This window comes from Canis lupus, chromosome 3 (assembly GCF_011100685.1).
Source record: "Canis lupus familiaris isolate Mischka breed German Shepherd chromosome 3, alternate assembly UU_Cfam_GSD_1.0, whole genome shotgun sequence".
NCBI classification, from domain to species: domain Eukaryota; kingdom Metazoa; phylum Chordata; class Mammalia; order Carnivora; family Canidae; genus Canis; species Canis lupus.
Window position 1 is genome coordinate 56051806 of NC_049224.1, and position 13231 is coordinate 56065036.

Below are 13231 nucleotides of genomic sequence, written 5' to 3' on the forward strand. Positions count from 1 at the left end.
GATTACTTCTCTTTGAGAAGGCACCATGCCTCAAGTGATATGAGCCAAGAGAATTGGAGGGTCCCATTTAGGACACGCATAGAACTTTTCCACATGGACTAGAGAGGAGTTCTGTGCTCATGACTGTAGCATAGTGATCTAGAGGAGGGGGGACGCAAGAACTGGGTGATGCAGGAGAAGGAGTAGTAAGCAGAGGGAAGAGGAGACCCAATGAAGGACCACAGTGGTACAGACCAAAGCATTAAAGTTTTAAGAAAGGGTGTAGATCTAGAAAGCTGAGGGAAAATGATGCAGTCCAAGAAAACGCTGTCTAGATGGACAAGAGAGTCTTTTCCAGTTAATTTTAGAGTAGTATTGTTCAGAGGGTAGAGAAGTAAACATTACAGAGATTTAAGACACGAATTCCCAATTAGAAGGAGGTAAGTATTTGAGTACCGAAAAAGGAGTGAATATTGGTAGGAAAGTTGATGGAAAGAAGTGGTTCTCTGGATGTTTGATTTGTTATTGTTTTTTTATTTGAAGTGAGGATGGCCTTAAATATATTTAAAAAATAATAAAGTTTGTAGATGAGTCAGTTAACATGTCTACACTTTCCAACTGTACAGGAAGGGTGTTGGGCTCAATACTACTGGAACCTTCTCCCTGCTCTGATCTCCTGTGATTCTGTAAGGGAAGAAAGAGATTAGAGATAGCTGAAAGGGAGTGTGCAGTTGTCACACAAGGAAGGTTTAGAGTTTTCATCTAGAATAATGTATCCTACCTGGATCTTCTGTCCCCAGAACACAACTAGATTATAATTGCTACTCCTCCTGTGCGTCCTCTCTTGGTTAATGGGGTTGCTGTCCAGTTCCCCAAATCACAAGCCTGGGGTCATTCTTGCCTCTCTCTCTCTCTCTCTCTCTCTCTCTCTCTCATTCTTCCCTAATATGTAGTTAACTACTGGTTGTGGCAACCATATCCACTAAAATCCGTCTCCATTCCAGCTCCTTCTCTCTGTTCCTACTACCATCCTGTCCAGGTCCTGAACTCACTTCCCGGGACACTTGCAACAGCCTTCTGATTCACTTTCCATGCAGTCCCCTCAAACCCAGATATCCCACAACTCCTGGACAAAGTCTAGCAAAGGCACAAATCTGATTCTTTCTTTCCAACATCGAGACTATCCCAGTGGTTCCCCATCTCCCAAAGATTTACACTCATTCCCAGGGCCAAGCAGACTTAGTGGGTAGGGGGTGGGGGCATCACCCTTCTGGGTTCCCAGCCTCATCCCTGAGCTCTTCCTTGCTTTGCCTTGAGTGGGATCTCCAGCCACATTGAACTGTTGGTTGTGCCTTGCCTATAAGAGGTTGCCACTAACCTCTACACCCCCCCATTTTAATATTTTTCTTAATTCAAGTATAGCTGACACAATGTTACATTAGTTTCTGATGTACCACACAGTGATTCTACAAGTTTCTACATTTTGCTATGCTCACCACAAGCGTAGCTACTACCATCTAAGACCACACAAAGCTGTTGCCATACCACTGACTATACTCATTACGCTATGCCTTTCATCCCCGTGACTTACTCATCCCACCACCCCTTTAATCATGCTCACTTCTCTGTTGGGAAGGGATGCCACCTGGCTAAGTCTTTTTTTAAAGCTTTTTTATTATAGAAAGTGTCAAACTTCTATGAAAGAGGAGAGAATAGTATAATGAACCCCGTGTGTCCATCATTTGGCTTCAGTTACCAGGGCCACTCTTGTTCCTCCTGTGCCACCAACACTGAAGCAAAACTCCAGACAGCATGGCACTTCATTTATCAATATTTCAGGATGTGCCTCTAAAGAAGAAGGACCACTACTTTTCTTCCTCCTCCTCCTCCTCCTCCTTCCCCTTCTTTTCTTTCTTCTCCTTCATAACCATAATACCATTTTAAAGTCTAACTGTCAAATCACTTCCACCAGAATCACCTGTGGTGCTACTGAAATGCAGATCTCTGGGCCCCATAGGGTGGACACTGTTGTAGGGAGGGGGGCTTAGTCACTGGCATTTTTGGGGGGCCCCGCCAGATACCTTTTTTTGTGTGTGTGGTAAAATATCCATAACAAAATAGGTGAAGGGGTTGAAGAGGTACAGACTTCCAGTTATAAAATAAATAAATCACGGGGATGAAAAGTGCAGCATAGGGAATACAGTCCATAGTATTTCATCACTTTGTATGGTGACAGGTGGTGATGACCCACCTATCGTGAGGATCATTTTGTAATGTATAAAAATACCAACTCACTCTGGTGTGCACCTGAAATGGATAGAATATCATGTGTAAGTTGTGGTTTGATTTAAAAAATTACCATTTTAACCATTTTTAAGGGCACAGTTTAGCAGCATTAAGTACATGCTGACATGGTTGTGCAGCCAGCACCACCACCCACCTCCAGAACTGCTTCATCTCCCCCAACATAGACTCTGTCCCCATTAGCACTGGCTCCCCGTTTCCCCCTAGCCCTCCCCCCAGCCCCTGGCACCTCCCTTCTGCTTTCCATCTCTGTGAATTTGTCACCAGCATTTTTAGCAAATGCCCCAGGTGACTTGGGAGGGTGCATCCGAGTTTGGGAACCACTGGATCGGGTAGTCCACAGGGTCCCTTTCATGGTCTGAAGATCCTGTTCATTTTATTGAACTGGAAGGGACAAGATCATGTAAGCTGCATGAGTCCAGGCTCTATTCCTTCCAAACCTGCTCTTAATGTTAGCCTACCTGACTTTGCAGCTGGTTTTCTGCTCCCCTTATTCCCCTTTCCTCCAGAAAGACACCACTCTTTTCTCTCCAGCATGGAAGACTGAGCCCACAGCACCTGTTCCCAGTCCATGCGGCCCCCTCCTCCCTGCTTCCTCTGCCTCTCTCCCTCTGTGGTCTCTATGCAATTTTCCTTTATAATTCACGCTGCTGGCAGATTCTGGCCTGTTCCTGGCTGTCTAGTGTGAAGTTTATAGTTTCCTCCTACCACTTCTGACTCTATTCATTCCCTCAATTTCCAAACAAAACCGCAACATACCTCAGCTTCCAGTTCATCCTTCTATAACCACTGTCTTTTGTGGTTTGGGGATGCTTGCTTGTTGACAATGAAGGAGAAGGTGAACGCAGCTATATTTCAGATCCCTCGAGGAAAGCCTGCCAAACCTGCATGGAGAAGATAAATATTTCTACCTCTGTGGTTTACCATAGCTGGAGCTCTGAATTTACACAGAGAGTGGATGTTCAAAAGCTTTTCTTTTTTTTTTTTAATTAGGAAAATAAAAATTATAGCTTATAAAGCTAAGCCAAGAGAACTGCAATTTTGACCTTTCTTAGCTTTCAGCTGTGGAATGTGTTGACGGTTGATATGGTTTATCGTTGTTTTAAGAGGCCTTCCCTAGAGACTTCCCCATTTCTTTGGGATTTTTCATGCTTCTGCAGCTATGTTGCCCTTTCTCCCATTTTTCATAGGTGAAAACCAAGGAAACAGGACAAGTTTAGAGCACTTTGGATGTTTTCTTCTCTGCTATTTTAGCTTCTCCATTTGTGGGAGCTGTATTTGCTAAAATCAAATTATGTCTTCTTTCAGACACCTATTTTTCTCACATTGGTACTAACAGCTAATATTGAGGATTTTGTTTGTGCCGGAGGTCTATGTGGATTGACTCGCTTAATTCCAACAATTTAATTCCAACACCGCATGAGGAGGTGTTATTGTTACCCTCACTTTAGGGCTGAAGACACCAAGGCACAGAAAGATCAGGGAATTGTCCAGCATTTCAGTGCTGTTAAGCAGTAGACGGTGATTCTCTGGCATGTGATTCTAGGAAGAGCTCCAGTTTTACATTAGGTAATCTGAATTCAAGCTTCACCCATTCTTAGGTTGGTCTAATAAGGTAGGCAGAGAATTTAATGGTTGTCTTACCATACTGAGAGGTCTAGGAAGCAGGGGTAGTAGCTTCCTGGGAGAGATGGTGTGTGGACTAAGGTACTGAGATGTGCACGAGTGTCAGAAGAGCAGCCTGTCTAGTATTTGGGATTGCATGCCGGCCAGCTGGCCTATGGGGGCCGTGCCTGGCTGCTGAAGTCCTGAGTGTGGAGAGAAGCCTAGAAGATACAGAGCTGGTGGTGGCAGCAAAGATATAGCTGGTAACATAAGCAAGTCTTGGAGGTTCTTCAGGGTTCACTAAGGAATTTGGACTTTATTTTGAAGGCAGTGAGAGGATTTTAACTAGTCATGTCATCCTGATTATGTTTTAGAAAGATCTTTCTGGCTGTCTGTAGCTTGTTTCTGATCACTCACCATGATTCAAAAAACAAAACAAAACAAACTGCATCAAATCTCAAATTGCACATCTCTGATTGTCTAGATGGGATGCATTTGCTGGGGTGGAATTACTGGGCCGGAAGACAGGCACATAGAAGGCATTGAGTTTCTATGGTCCACTTGCACATGGATGTTTTGCAGCATGGCACTATACCTGTATTTCCTCTTCCTTATGCTTTTCTTAATCATGTTTCTTTCCTCTAGCTTGCTTTATTAAGAAGACAGTATATATTACTTACCACATACAAACTGTGTGTAAGTGACTGTTTATATTATGGGTAAGAGTCCGGGGAGTCAGAAGTTATATGTGGATTTTGGACCGTGGGCTGGTGGAAGGAGGAAGCGGTCTTACCTCTAAACCCTGAAGTTGTTCAAGGGTCAACTGTACTTTGAACGTTTTCATGGTTTATATGTGACTCTGATCCCTGGGGATTGTGGTATGTGGCATCAGTCGTTCTCTCCCAAATTATTACCAAATCACTCCAGCACTGGATAGTGGATAATTTGTACTGTCCTCTCTGATTCCCAGTTGCCTTCGCTGGGTAAACAGAGGACTCCATCACCAGTCTCCTACTATAGGAATTACTGTCACGTTTTAGTACATTTTTCTCAGGCTGTGTAAATGCTGTGTAATTGTTATTCCTTTTAAGCGTACCCTTGACTATCCTCACCTAACCTCCCATAAAACTTGAGAGTTGTCTTGTCTGTTTCCAATCTCTCTATGCCACACACAAAAAACATGGATCAGAACTGCATTCATTTGCTAAATTAATAAAGTGGGAGGGACAAACATTTTACAGTTTGGAGTCTTCCCATTCAGAGGTGTGTGCTGCTATCTCTGGTGTCTGGGGTTAGAATCCCCTCAGTATTTTGTGGTTTTAATCAAGTGGCCTGCACTTGCTTACAGAGTTTTTATTCACAAGCTCAATTTTCGTACACATGTTAAGCTTCAGTTGTTTTTCATCTACAGTCAGGAAAATAATGGTACTTGTCTGTAAGGTTGTTGTGAAGATTATATTCAAGTAATGCATGTACCGTCCTTAGCACCAGCGCCTGGCAGCCGATGCCGGCAAGAAGTGTTGGCTGAATTCTGGAAAACCAGGTAATTTTAGGATAGATATATAGATAGACAGGGACTATTTTACTGCACTATGATTTTTTTTCCTAAAAATCTTCAAATAACTTTACTCTTTCCCATCAGTGTCAAGTCATAATCAAAGAATAATGTCATCTTTTCTTTCCTAAAATGTATACTGGCCTTTTACATTTTCCTATCCCATTTCTTTATTCCTTACACTTTTTACATTTCTGAGGACAGTTTGTTTGTATCTTCTATAGATTTTGAGATTTGAGTCTTTGTATTTTAATAGGATAGTTTAATTCCTTTAAATTTATCATTGCTGAAATTCTGGCCTCTATTTTAAGTGTTTCTTGTTTCTGATTTTCTAGAAGGTGTGTGTTTCCTTTTCTGAAAAATTCGATTTGCTAACATATAGTACATCATTAATTTCAGACATATATTCTCTTGATTTGTTTTCTCCAATGACAGAGCAATCCTTTGTAATTTCATCCTTTTCTATGTTTTTTTTTATCATAAACACCCCATTTCTGTTGATATTTTCATCTTTAAAATGAGTGGGTGGACATAGCTTGCTTTATTACCAAGCTATTTCAAAGTTCCTGATTAAAAAAAAAAATTTATCCAGGTTAGAAAATTCAAAGCTTTTAAATTTCTATGGCTGCTCTGACAATTCACTGTAAACCAAGTGGTTTAATACATGTTTTCTAGCCCAGCAGATTCAGCCGGGTCCCCTGTGCTAGGTCCCACCAAGCCAAAATCAGGGTGTCTGTAGCCCGAGCACCTCTCTGGGGACCCTGGTGGGAGAATCTGCTTCCAGGCTAATTCAGATAGTTGGCAGAATTCAGTTGGGTGCAGTTGTAGAATTGAAACTTCCACTTCCGGGCAGCCCTAGTGGCGCAGCAGTTTAACGCTGCCTATAGCCCAGGGCGTGATCCTAGAGACCTGGGATCGAGTCCCGCGTCGGCTCCCTGCATGGAGCCTGCTTCTCCCTCTGCCTGTGTCTCTGCCTCTCTCTCTCTCTCTGAATAAATAAATAAAATCTTAAAAAAAAGAAAGTTCCACTTCCTTGCTAGCTGTTTGCTGAGAATTGTTCTCAACTTCCAGAGGCTGCCTTCATGCCTTGGCTCCTGGCCCCTTCCATCTCTGAGCCAGCAACAGCAGGTTGAGTGCCCTTCATGTTCTGAATCTCTCTTGCTCTTTTCTTGCATCTCTTTAACTTCAGCCAGAGATGTTTCTCTGTTTTTAAGGACTCATGTGATTAGATTATCCTGCTAGGACAGTTTCCTTATCCTGAGGTCCATAATCTTAACCACATCTGCAAAATTCCTTTTGCCATGCAGTATAACCTAGTTATAAGTTCTAGGGACTAGGGTATAAGCATTTGGGGTGGCCACTATCCTGCCTGAAACTCTAGGTTTTTATGCTCATCATTTTTTTTATCACTTTTTCCTGGAAGACAGTGTGCCTTTCCAAGCTGTATTTTAGACACTCTTTTTTTCTTTTTACATATTTTAGTTCTGAACACTTTTTCTGTTGGTTACATGTTAGAACCTCTACTTGCAGAATCCACGTATCTTCAATATCGGATTTTTTAGTTTCTCTCTCATTTTGTCTCTAAAAACTGCCATTTAAAGAAATCCATTTTGGGGTCACCTGGGTGGCTCAGTCAGTTAAGTGTCTGACTCTTGATTTTTGGCTCAGGTCATGGTCTCAGGGTCATGGGATGTTGGGATCTGTGCTCAGTGCAAAGTCTGCTTAAGATTCCCTTCCTTTCCCTCTGCCTGTCCTTGCATTTGTGCTCATGCTCTGTCTCTCTCTTTCTCAAATAAATAAATCTTCTAAAAATTAAAAAAATTAAAAAATAAACAATCCATTTTGGAGAAGTGTGATTTATATACAGTAAGCTGTGTCTATTTAAAATGATGCATCTTATCAGGTGGAGACAGCCCTGTAGCTCCCACCTCGGGCATGACACGGAACCTTTCCATTACCCCAGAAAGTCCCTTCTGCAGCCTGTCCATCCCCTCCACCCCTCCAATTGCTCCAAAAGCTTCGCCCTCTCAGTACTGCATGCACTTCCAAGTCCTGCCTCTGTGTCATCAATTTGATCATCAGCCCTGTTTCTTCTGCGTTTTCCAGGTTTTAAATTCCTGATGAGATTTGTAACCATGTCCTTAGGTTTCACAGTTTATTTCTTCAGCCCCATAGTTTTCCATTTTATTCTGTCATTTTTATCATCTCGTGTCTAAACTCTCATGGTAGTGAAGTGCTATTCTAAGTTCTTCTGTTGTTTACAGATGTAGGGAACGTGCCCTGTTTCTCTGGTTGCGTTTGGCATAGACATGGCACTCCAGATGTTTTCATGTGGCTCTGCTCCATTTTTGTATCCTTAAATTTTTTTTTCTGTGAAGGAAAAAAACAAGATTCAGAACTGCATGAACACTGTAATATCTTTTGTTTAAATTAGCAATAATAAATGAAAAAATTTAAAAATCCACAGAAGAAACTCATGCTCATTTATGCATAAAGTGTGAGGTTACCCCCCTCCCCTGAAATCACTCATGGCTAATTTGGACAGCTCTTGCATCTGGTTTTTAAGAGGACCCTTAAAAGGACCTCTGAAAACCAACCTGAAACATACAGGGTGCCTTAGGAAAGCACTGGATGCAACCATCATTTGCCCTGTTGGGAAATGAGGTGAGCCTTCTTGCCTACCCTGTAATCTATCAGGGTTATGGATCACAAAAGACACAGGAGTCTAGTCTGAATGAAAAAAATCTACTTCCATTAAAGCAAAATCCCAAATTTTAAGTTTTTATTACTAAGGAGAGAAGGGGGAAAAATAGTGTCCCTTAAAGTACAGTATGCACACATTTAGAAAATTCATAACTTTTAAAGCTACAAACAAAAAATTGAAGCCCCCTTTTTATATACACTAGACCCTAACACATGTGATTGCTTCCAGAAAAAAGAAATTATACATAAATCAGCATATATAGACATATGTGTTATAAATATATAGTTACATAGCATATATACTATATATGTGTCTGTATACCTTTCTGTGTGTATTTATGCAAAAGATCATAGTATATAAACTACCCCAAACTTACTTCATTTAACTGTATCCAAAAGGAGTCTATTCCTGCTCAATTAATATAGACCCACCTCCTTAAAAAAAAGAGAGACTATTTATTTTAGAGAGAGAGAACATGAGTAAGGGTGGGGCAGAGGGAGAGAGAATCTCAGGCAGACTCCCTGTTGAGTAGGGAGCCTGACAGGGGCAGTTCAATCTCATGACCCTGAGATCATGACCTGAGCCAAAACCAAGAGTTTAATCAAGTGTTTCAATTCAATCAATTTATTCAAGTGTTTTCATTCCAGTTCTCCTGGGGAAACAGCAAGGAAAGAAAAATATTGTGCAAATATTATTACAGTACAACTCCATCCTGGGAAGTTGGTAGAGCCCTCTCCTGGCCTAGGAAGGTTAGGAGAGGGAGTTCCCCACTAACAGTTTTCAACACAATAAACAAAATTTGAAGGGTTTCCTGATAGCTCTTTACTGGGCTCATACACAGCAATGGTGTTTCATTCTGCTGATTGGAATGTGCTCTTGTGGACAACTGTGATGTCTTGTCCAGGGAGAGAAGGTTGGAGGACTCAAGAGACTCTTGTTACCTTTTGAACATTAAGCCTTGGACCTACATCTTAATCACTTTCTGAAGTGACTTAGCACATTATCCTGCAGAGAAAGGTCTGTATTCACTTAAACTTAGGAAATGATGCACACCATATTCCCCTCTTAGCATTTATGGTATGTGTTCATATATCATAGTCTTTAGGAGAGTTTGTAGTAAATTAACCCGTTTAACATGACTGCACCCACAATTCCCCAGACTTATTCTATTACTGAGCTCTTCCTTGTCTGTCACTTGAGAATGTCTCATGATGTAAGTTGCTTCAGGATATCTTAAATACTTATGTCCCTACTGAACTTATGCTTTTAAATTCAGTATAGGAATCAGTAAACATCTTCTGCAAAGCCCCAGATAGTAAATATTTTAGGCTTTACAGGCCAAATTGTCTCTGTTGCAGATACTTAGCTCTGCCATATAGCACAAAAGCAGTCTTAAACAATAGGCAACTAAGTGACCATGGCTGTATTTTTATAAATCTGTAGTTATGGAAACTTCAATAGAATTTTATGCCATTCACAAAAATATTATCCTTTCCCCCCACCCTAGATAAATAGGTATTTAAAGCCATCAAAATCATTCTTGGATAGTAGGCTGTAAAGAAACAGGTGGGCTAGAATTGACCTGTAGGCCATAGGTTGACAACCTCTGATTCAGTAGATAATAATTCAGGATCAGAAATAAATACTTTATTCAGCTAGATTGTGAAATACCTAAGGTATTTTCAAGAAGATGAAGTTCAGTGTATTTATGTAAATAGGAAAGAATATGAAAGCTTTGTCTACACTGCAGAAAACATTTGTTATCCTGTAGCTTAGCCCCTAAAAATTGAGGGTTTAATAAAACCTTGCCAGTTAAAGGATAAGCCTGATAAAGATTAGATGAATAAATATTGGTGAAAAAGCTCCATAATATAAAAGAAATCAGATTAGAAATTATCCAGGAATGATTTATTTATTACCAAATTTGAAAAAACTAATATATTTTTTAAAAATTTGTTTATTTGAGGGAGAGAGAGACAGACAGCCTGTGGGGAGGGGCAAAAGCAGAGGGAGAGAAGCAGACTAAGTGTGGAGCTGGATGTGGGACTGGATTTCATGACCCTGAGATCATGACCAGAGCCAAAACCAAGAGTCAGATGCTTAACCAATCGAGCCACGCGGGTGCCCCCTAATTTTGATGATATTATGCAAGGGTCATAGCACAGAACTTGAGTCATAAAGTGGATGAAAACATTCAGTATATCTTTAGGGAAAATTCTGTTGCTAATAAGATTTGAAAATTTGCTAACAACATAATTGAGCATCAGTAAAGGTATGGCATTTCCAATGTTCTGAACTCCCTCAGAATGAAGTTACTTTTTCTCTTCGGAGCATGCATGTCACCTTTGTGATGCATATGTAATGGTTGTTTGTCCTCCCCCGGGTCCTCCGGGTTTTCTGTAGGTTCATTCCGGAACCCTGGTCAGCCTGCAGCACCACATGCGGGCTGGGCATCCAGGTCCGAGAGGTTAAGTGCCGCGTGCTCCTCACGTTCACACAGACAGAGACCGAGCTGCCTGAGGAAGAGTGTGAAGGCCCTGAGCTGCCCACCGAGCGGCCTTGCCTCCTGAAGCCGTGTGAGGAGAGCCCTGCCTCCCATGAGCTGGACGCCTCTCTCCAGGAGGACAGCAGGATGACTTACCACTGGGAGTATGCCGGGTTCACCCCTTGCACAGCAACATGCTTGGGAGGTACTTGATTCTCACTTGAGGGACAGTCTTGTCTTGTACAGCTAATGGTTTGACAAACACTAGATCATCCAAGCCAAATATGCAAGTTAGATAAATCTAAAGGAGGTGAAGTCATTTGAATAACTGAAAAGCTTGCTTTATTTTCCATCATAATTATTCTAAGAAGATACAGGATAGTGAGATTATATCATGGCCAAAAAAAAAAATGTTATGTTCCTTTGGCCTAAGCATCTGCATAAATGAAATGGGGAAAGGGGCCACTGATTAATATGGAATAAATAGGAAAATGCAGAACTGGTAAGTCTAGGCAATCTTGCTCATAAATCAGTGTTACAAAGTAAAGTGGCCTGGAATTGCTACACTGTTAGGAGTCAGCCTCAGAAAGTAGCTAGGTTCATATCCACATATTGGGCTGGAAACCAGTGCGGAACATACTGATGACTACAGGTTATGTATGTACATGTGGAATCACATGTGTAGCAGGCAGACCTGTTAGGATTAGGGAGTGCTAATATGGTCAGGTGGCCTCAGTAGGGTGGAAATTGGCCCCAAGGTTATTAAGCATTCCAGGATCCAAAGGGAGTGGATAGGAAAAACTTGGTGGCTAAATGTGTGCTAACTTTAGTCCCAGCTGGTGGCGGGAAGAAGCTGCTACCTTAGAAGGCAATAGGATCGAGTGCCTCCTGGTGGTCTTGAACCCATTACTTGGAACTCCCTATCAGGTCTTCGAGCTCATGGTCCTATCACTATGCCTGAGCCCCTCACCCTTTGTCCCCCAGGCTCTTAGGTGAATTCCCAGTCCTTTCCATCTGGTCTCCATGACCTGATGGTATTTGTCTTTCTCTTGTCCTAATTCAACATCTAAACCTACCTATCCTGACTCAGACACCTGTTCTCTGACATTGCCAGCCTGCAGTAGATGCAGATGGAGTGGCATATGTTTTACCCTTAGGCTTCAGCTAAGCTACTACCACCTTTCATATGGACTTATGCACAAAGAATTTAAGAAAAGAACCCTTAACTGCCGTCACATTCTCTCTGCTCTCTTACTGGCTTCTCCCTGGTTTTTAAAAGCCCATCTAACCAGCTAGGAATTTAGACTTTCTTATTCACCTGGACCCTAACTGGCTGCTCTGTCACTTGCTGCCAGGGCACATAACCTTAGCCACACCTGTGTTGCTGCCCAGAGCCTAACTCTTGCTCCCTCTGAGTTCAGGACCCTGGACACAGCCCTTGTTTCTAGTTTAGAAACCTTCATATTTCTGACATGCCCTTGGTGATAACAGGAACCGGTACTTCCTTGATGAGTCTGGAGAATCTGTCTAGAGCTAGTTGCTGTGAGGCAAAAATGGTCCCATATTCAACTGCAATTATAGATGTCTGGAACTTTTACTACATTACTGCAAAATGTCAGCTGTCTATACCACTTCTGAACTATCACATTCCTGTGGTTTCACCAGAAGCCTGGAACTTTGTCTTTTATTATGGAGAGCAGAAACAAATCCTACTATTGCTTGCACACCCTCAAATCTGTTCATCTCAAGCTTTTTTAAAAAAAGATTTTTTGTTTATTTTAGAGAAAGAGAAAGGGGGACCAGAGGGAGGGGCAGAGGAAGAGAATCTCAAGCAGACTCCACTGAGTGAAGAGCCCGATGCGGAGCTTGATCTCATAACCCTGAGATCACACGCAAGCTGAAATGAAGAGTCAGACACTTAACCAACTGAGCTATCGAGGTGCCCCTCAAGCTTTTGAATGTTGCCCTTGGTAGAATTACTATTTTGTCTAGTACTCTGTCATCCTTGATTTTAGTTCTTTCCCTGACTGGAAAATTCCCCCTTGATTTGGGAAAGGATGATATGTTGGGTTGTTGGAACTAGCAGAGTACTTGGAATTACCCAAGGAAATGCAACTGGGTTAATTCTGATCCAGTTGGTGGAGTCTGTTAGACCTCTTTCTTATTTGAAGCTTTGATGCCAAAGTGTTAAATCTGTTATGGTGTTATGAACCTATGGCCCTAGGGTCCACCTCCAGAATGACTGAACCCATGGGAATCAGGCTTTCTTCCCCCTTTTTTCTTGGTAATAGCTTTATTGAGATATAATTCACATACCACACACCTTATGCATTTGAAGTATATACTTTGGTGGGTTTTAGTATATTCGCAAGGTTGTGCAACCATCATTACAATCAATGTTAGAATGTTTTATCCCCCAAAGAATCCTGTACCCGTAAGCAGCCATTCCCCATTTTTCCTCAAACCCCCATTTTTCCTGCCAGTGGCAACCCTTGGCAGCCACTAATCTATTTTCTGTCTATTCTGGACTTTTCATATAAATGGAATCATATAATAGGTGGTCTTCTGTGACTGTCTCCTTTCACTTAGTGGAATATTT

The 13231-nt window shown here is 41.7% G+C and overlaps 1 protein-coding gene across 2 annotated transcripts in view; it reads left to right on the forward strand.

The window, feature by feature from the left end:
- The window catches only part of ADAMTSL3 (ADAMTS like 3), a 337319-nt gene that overhangs the window by 209487 nt on the left and 114601 nt on the right, over window positions 1-13231 (forward strand). For both annotated transcript variants that reach the window (XM_038532980.1, XM_038532981.1), the window contains exon 16: window positions 10551-10837. In XM_038532980.1, the coding sequence (XP_038388908.1) occupies window positions 10551-10837 (287 nt within the window). The remainder of the gene's footprint in view (window positions 1-10550; window positions 10838-13231) is intronic.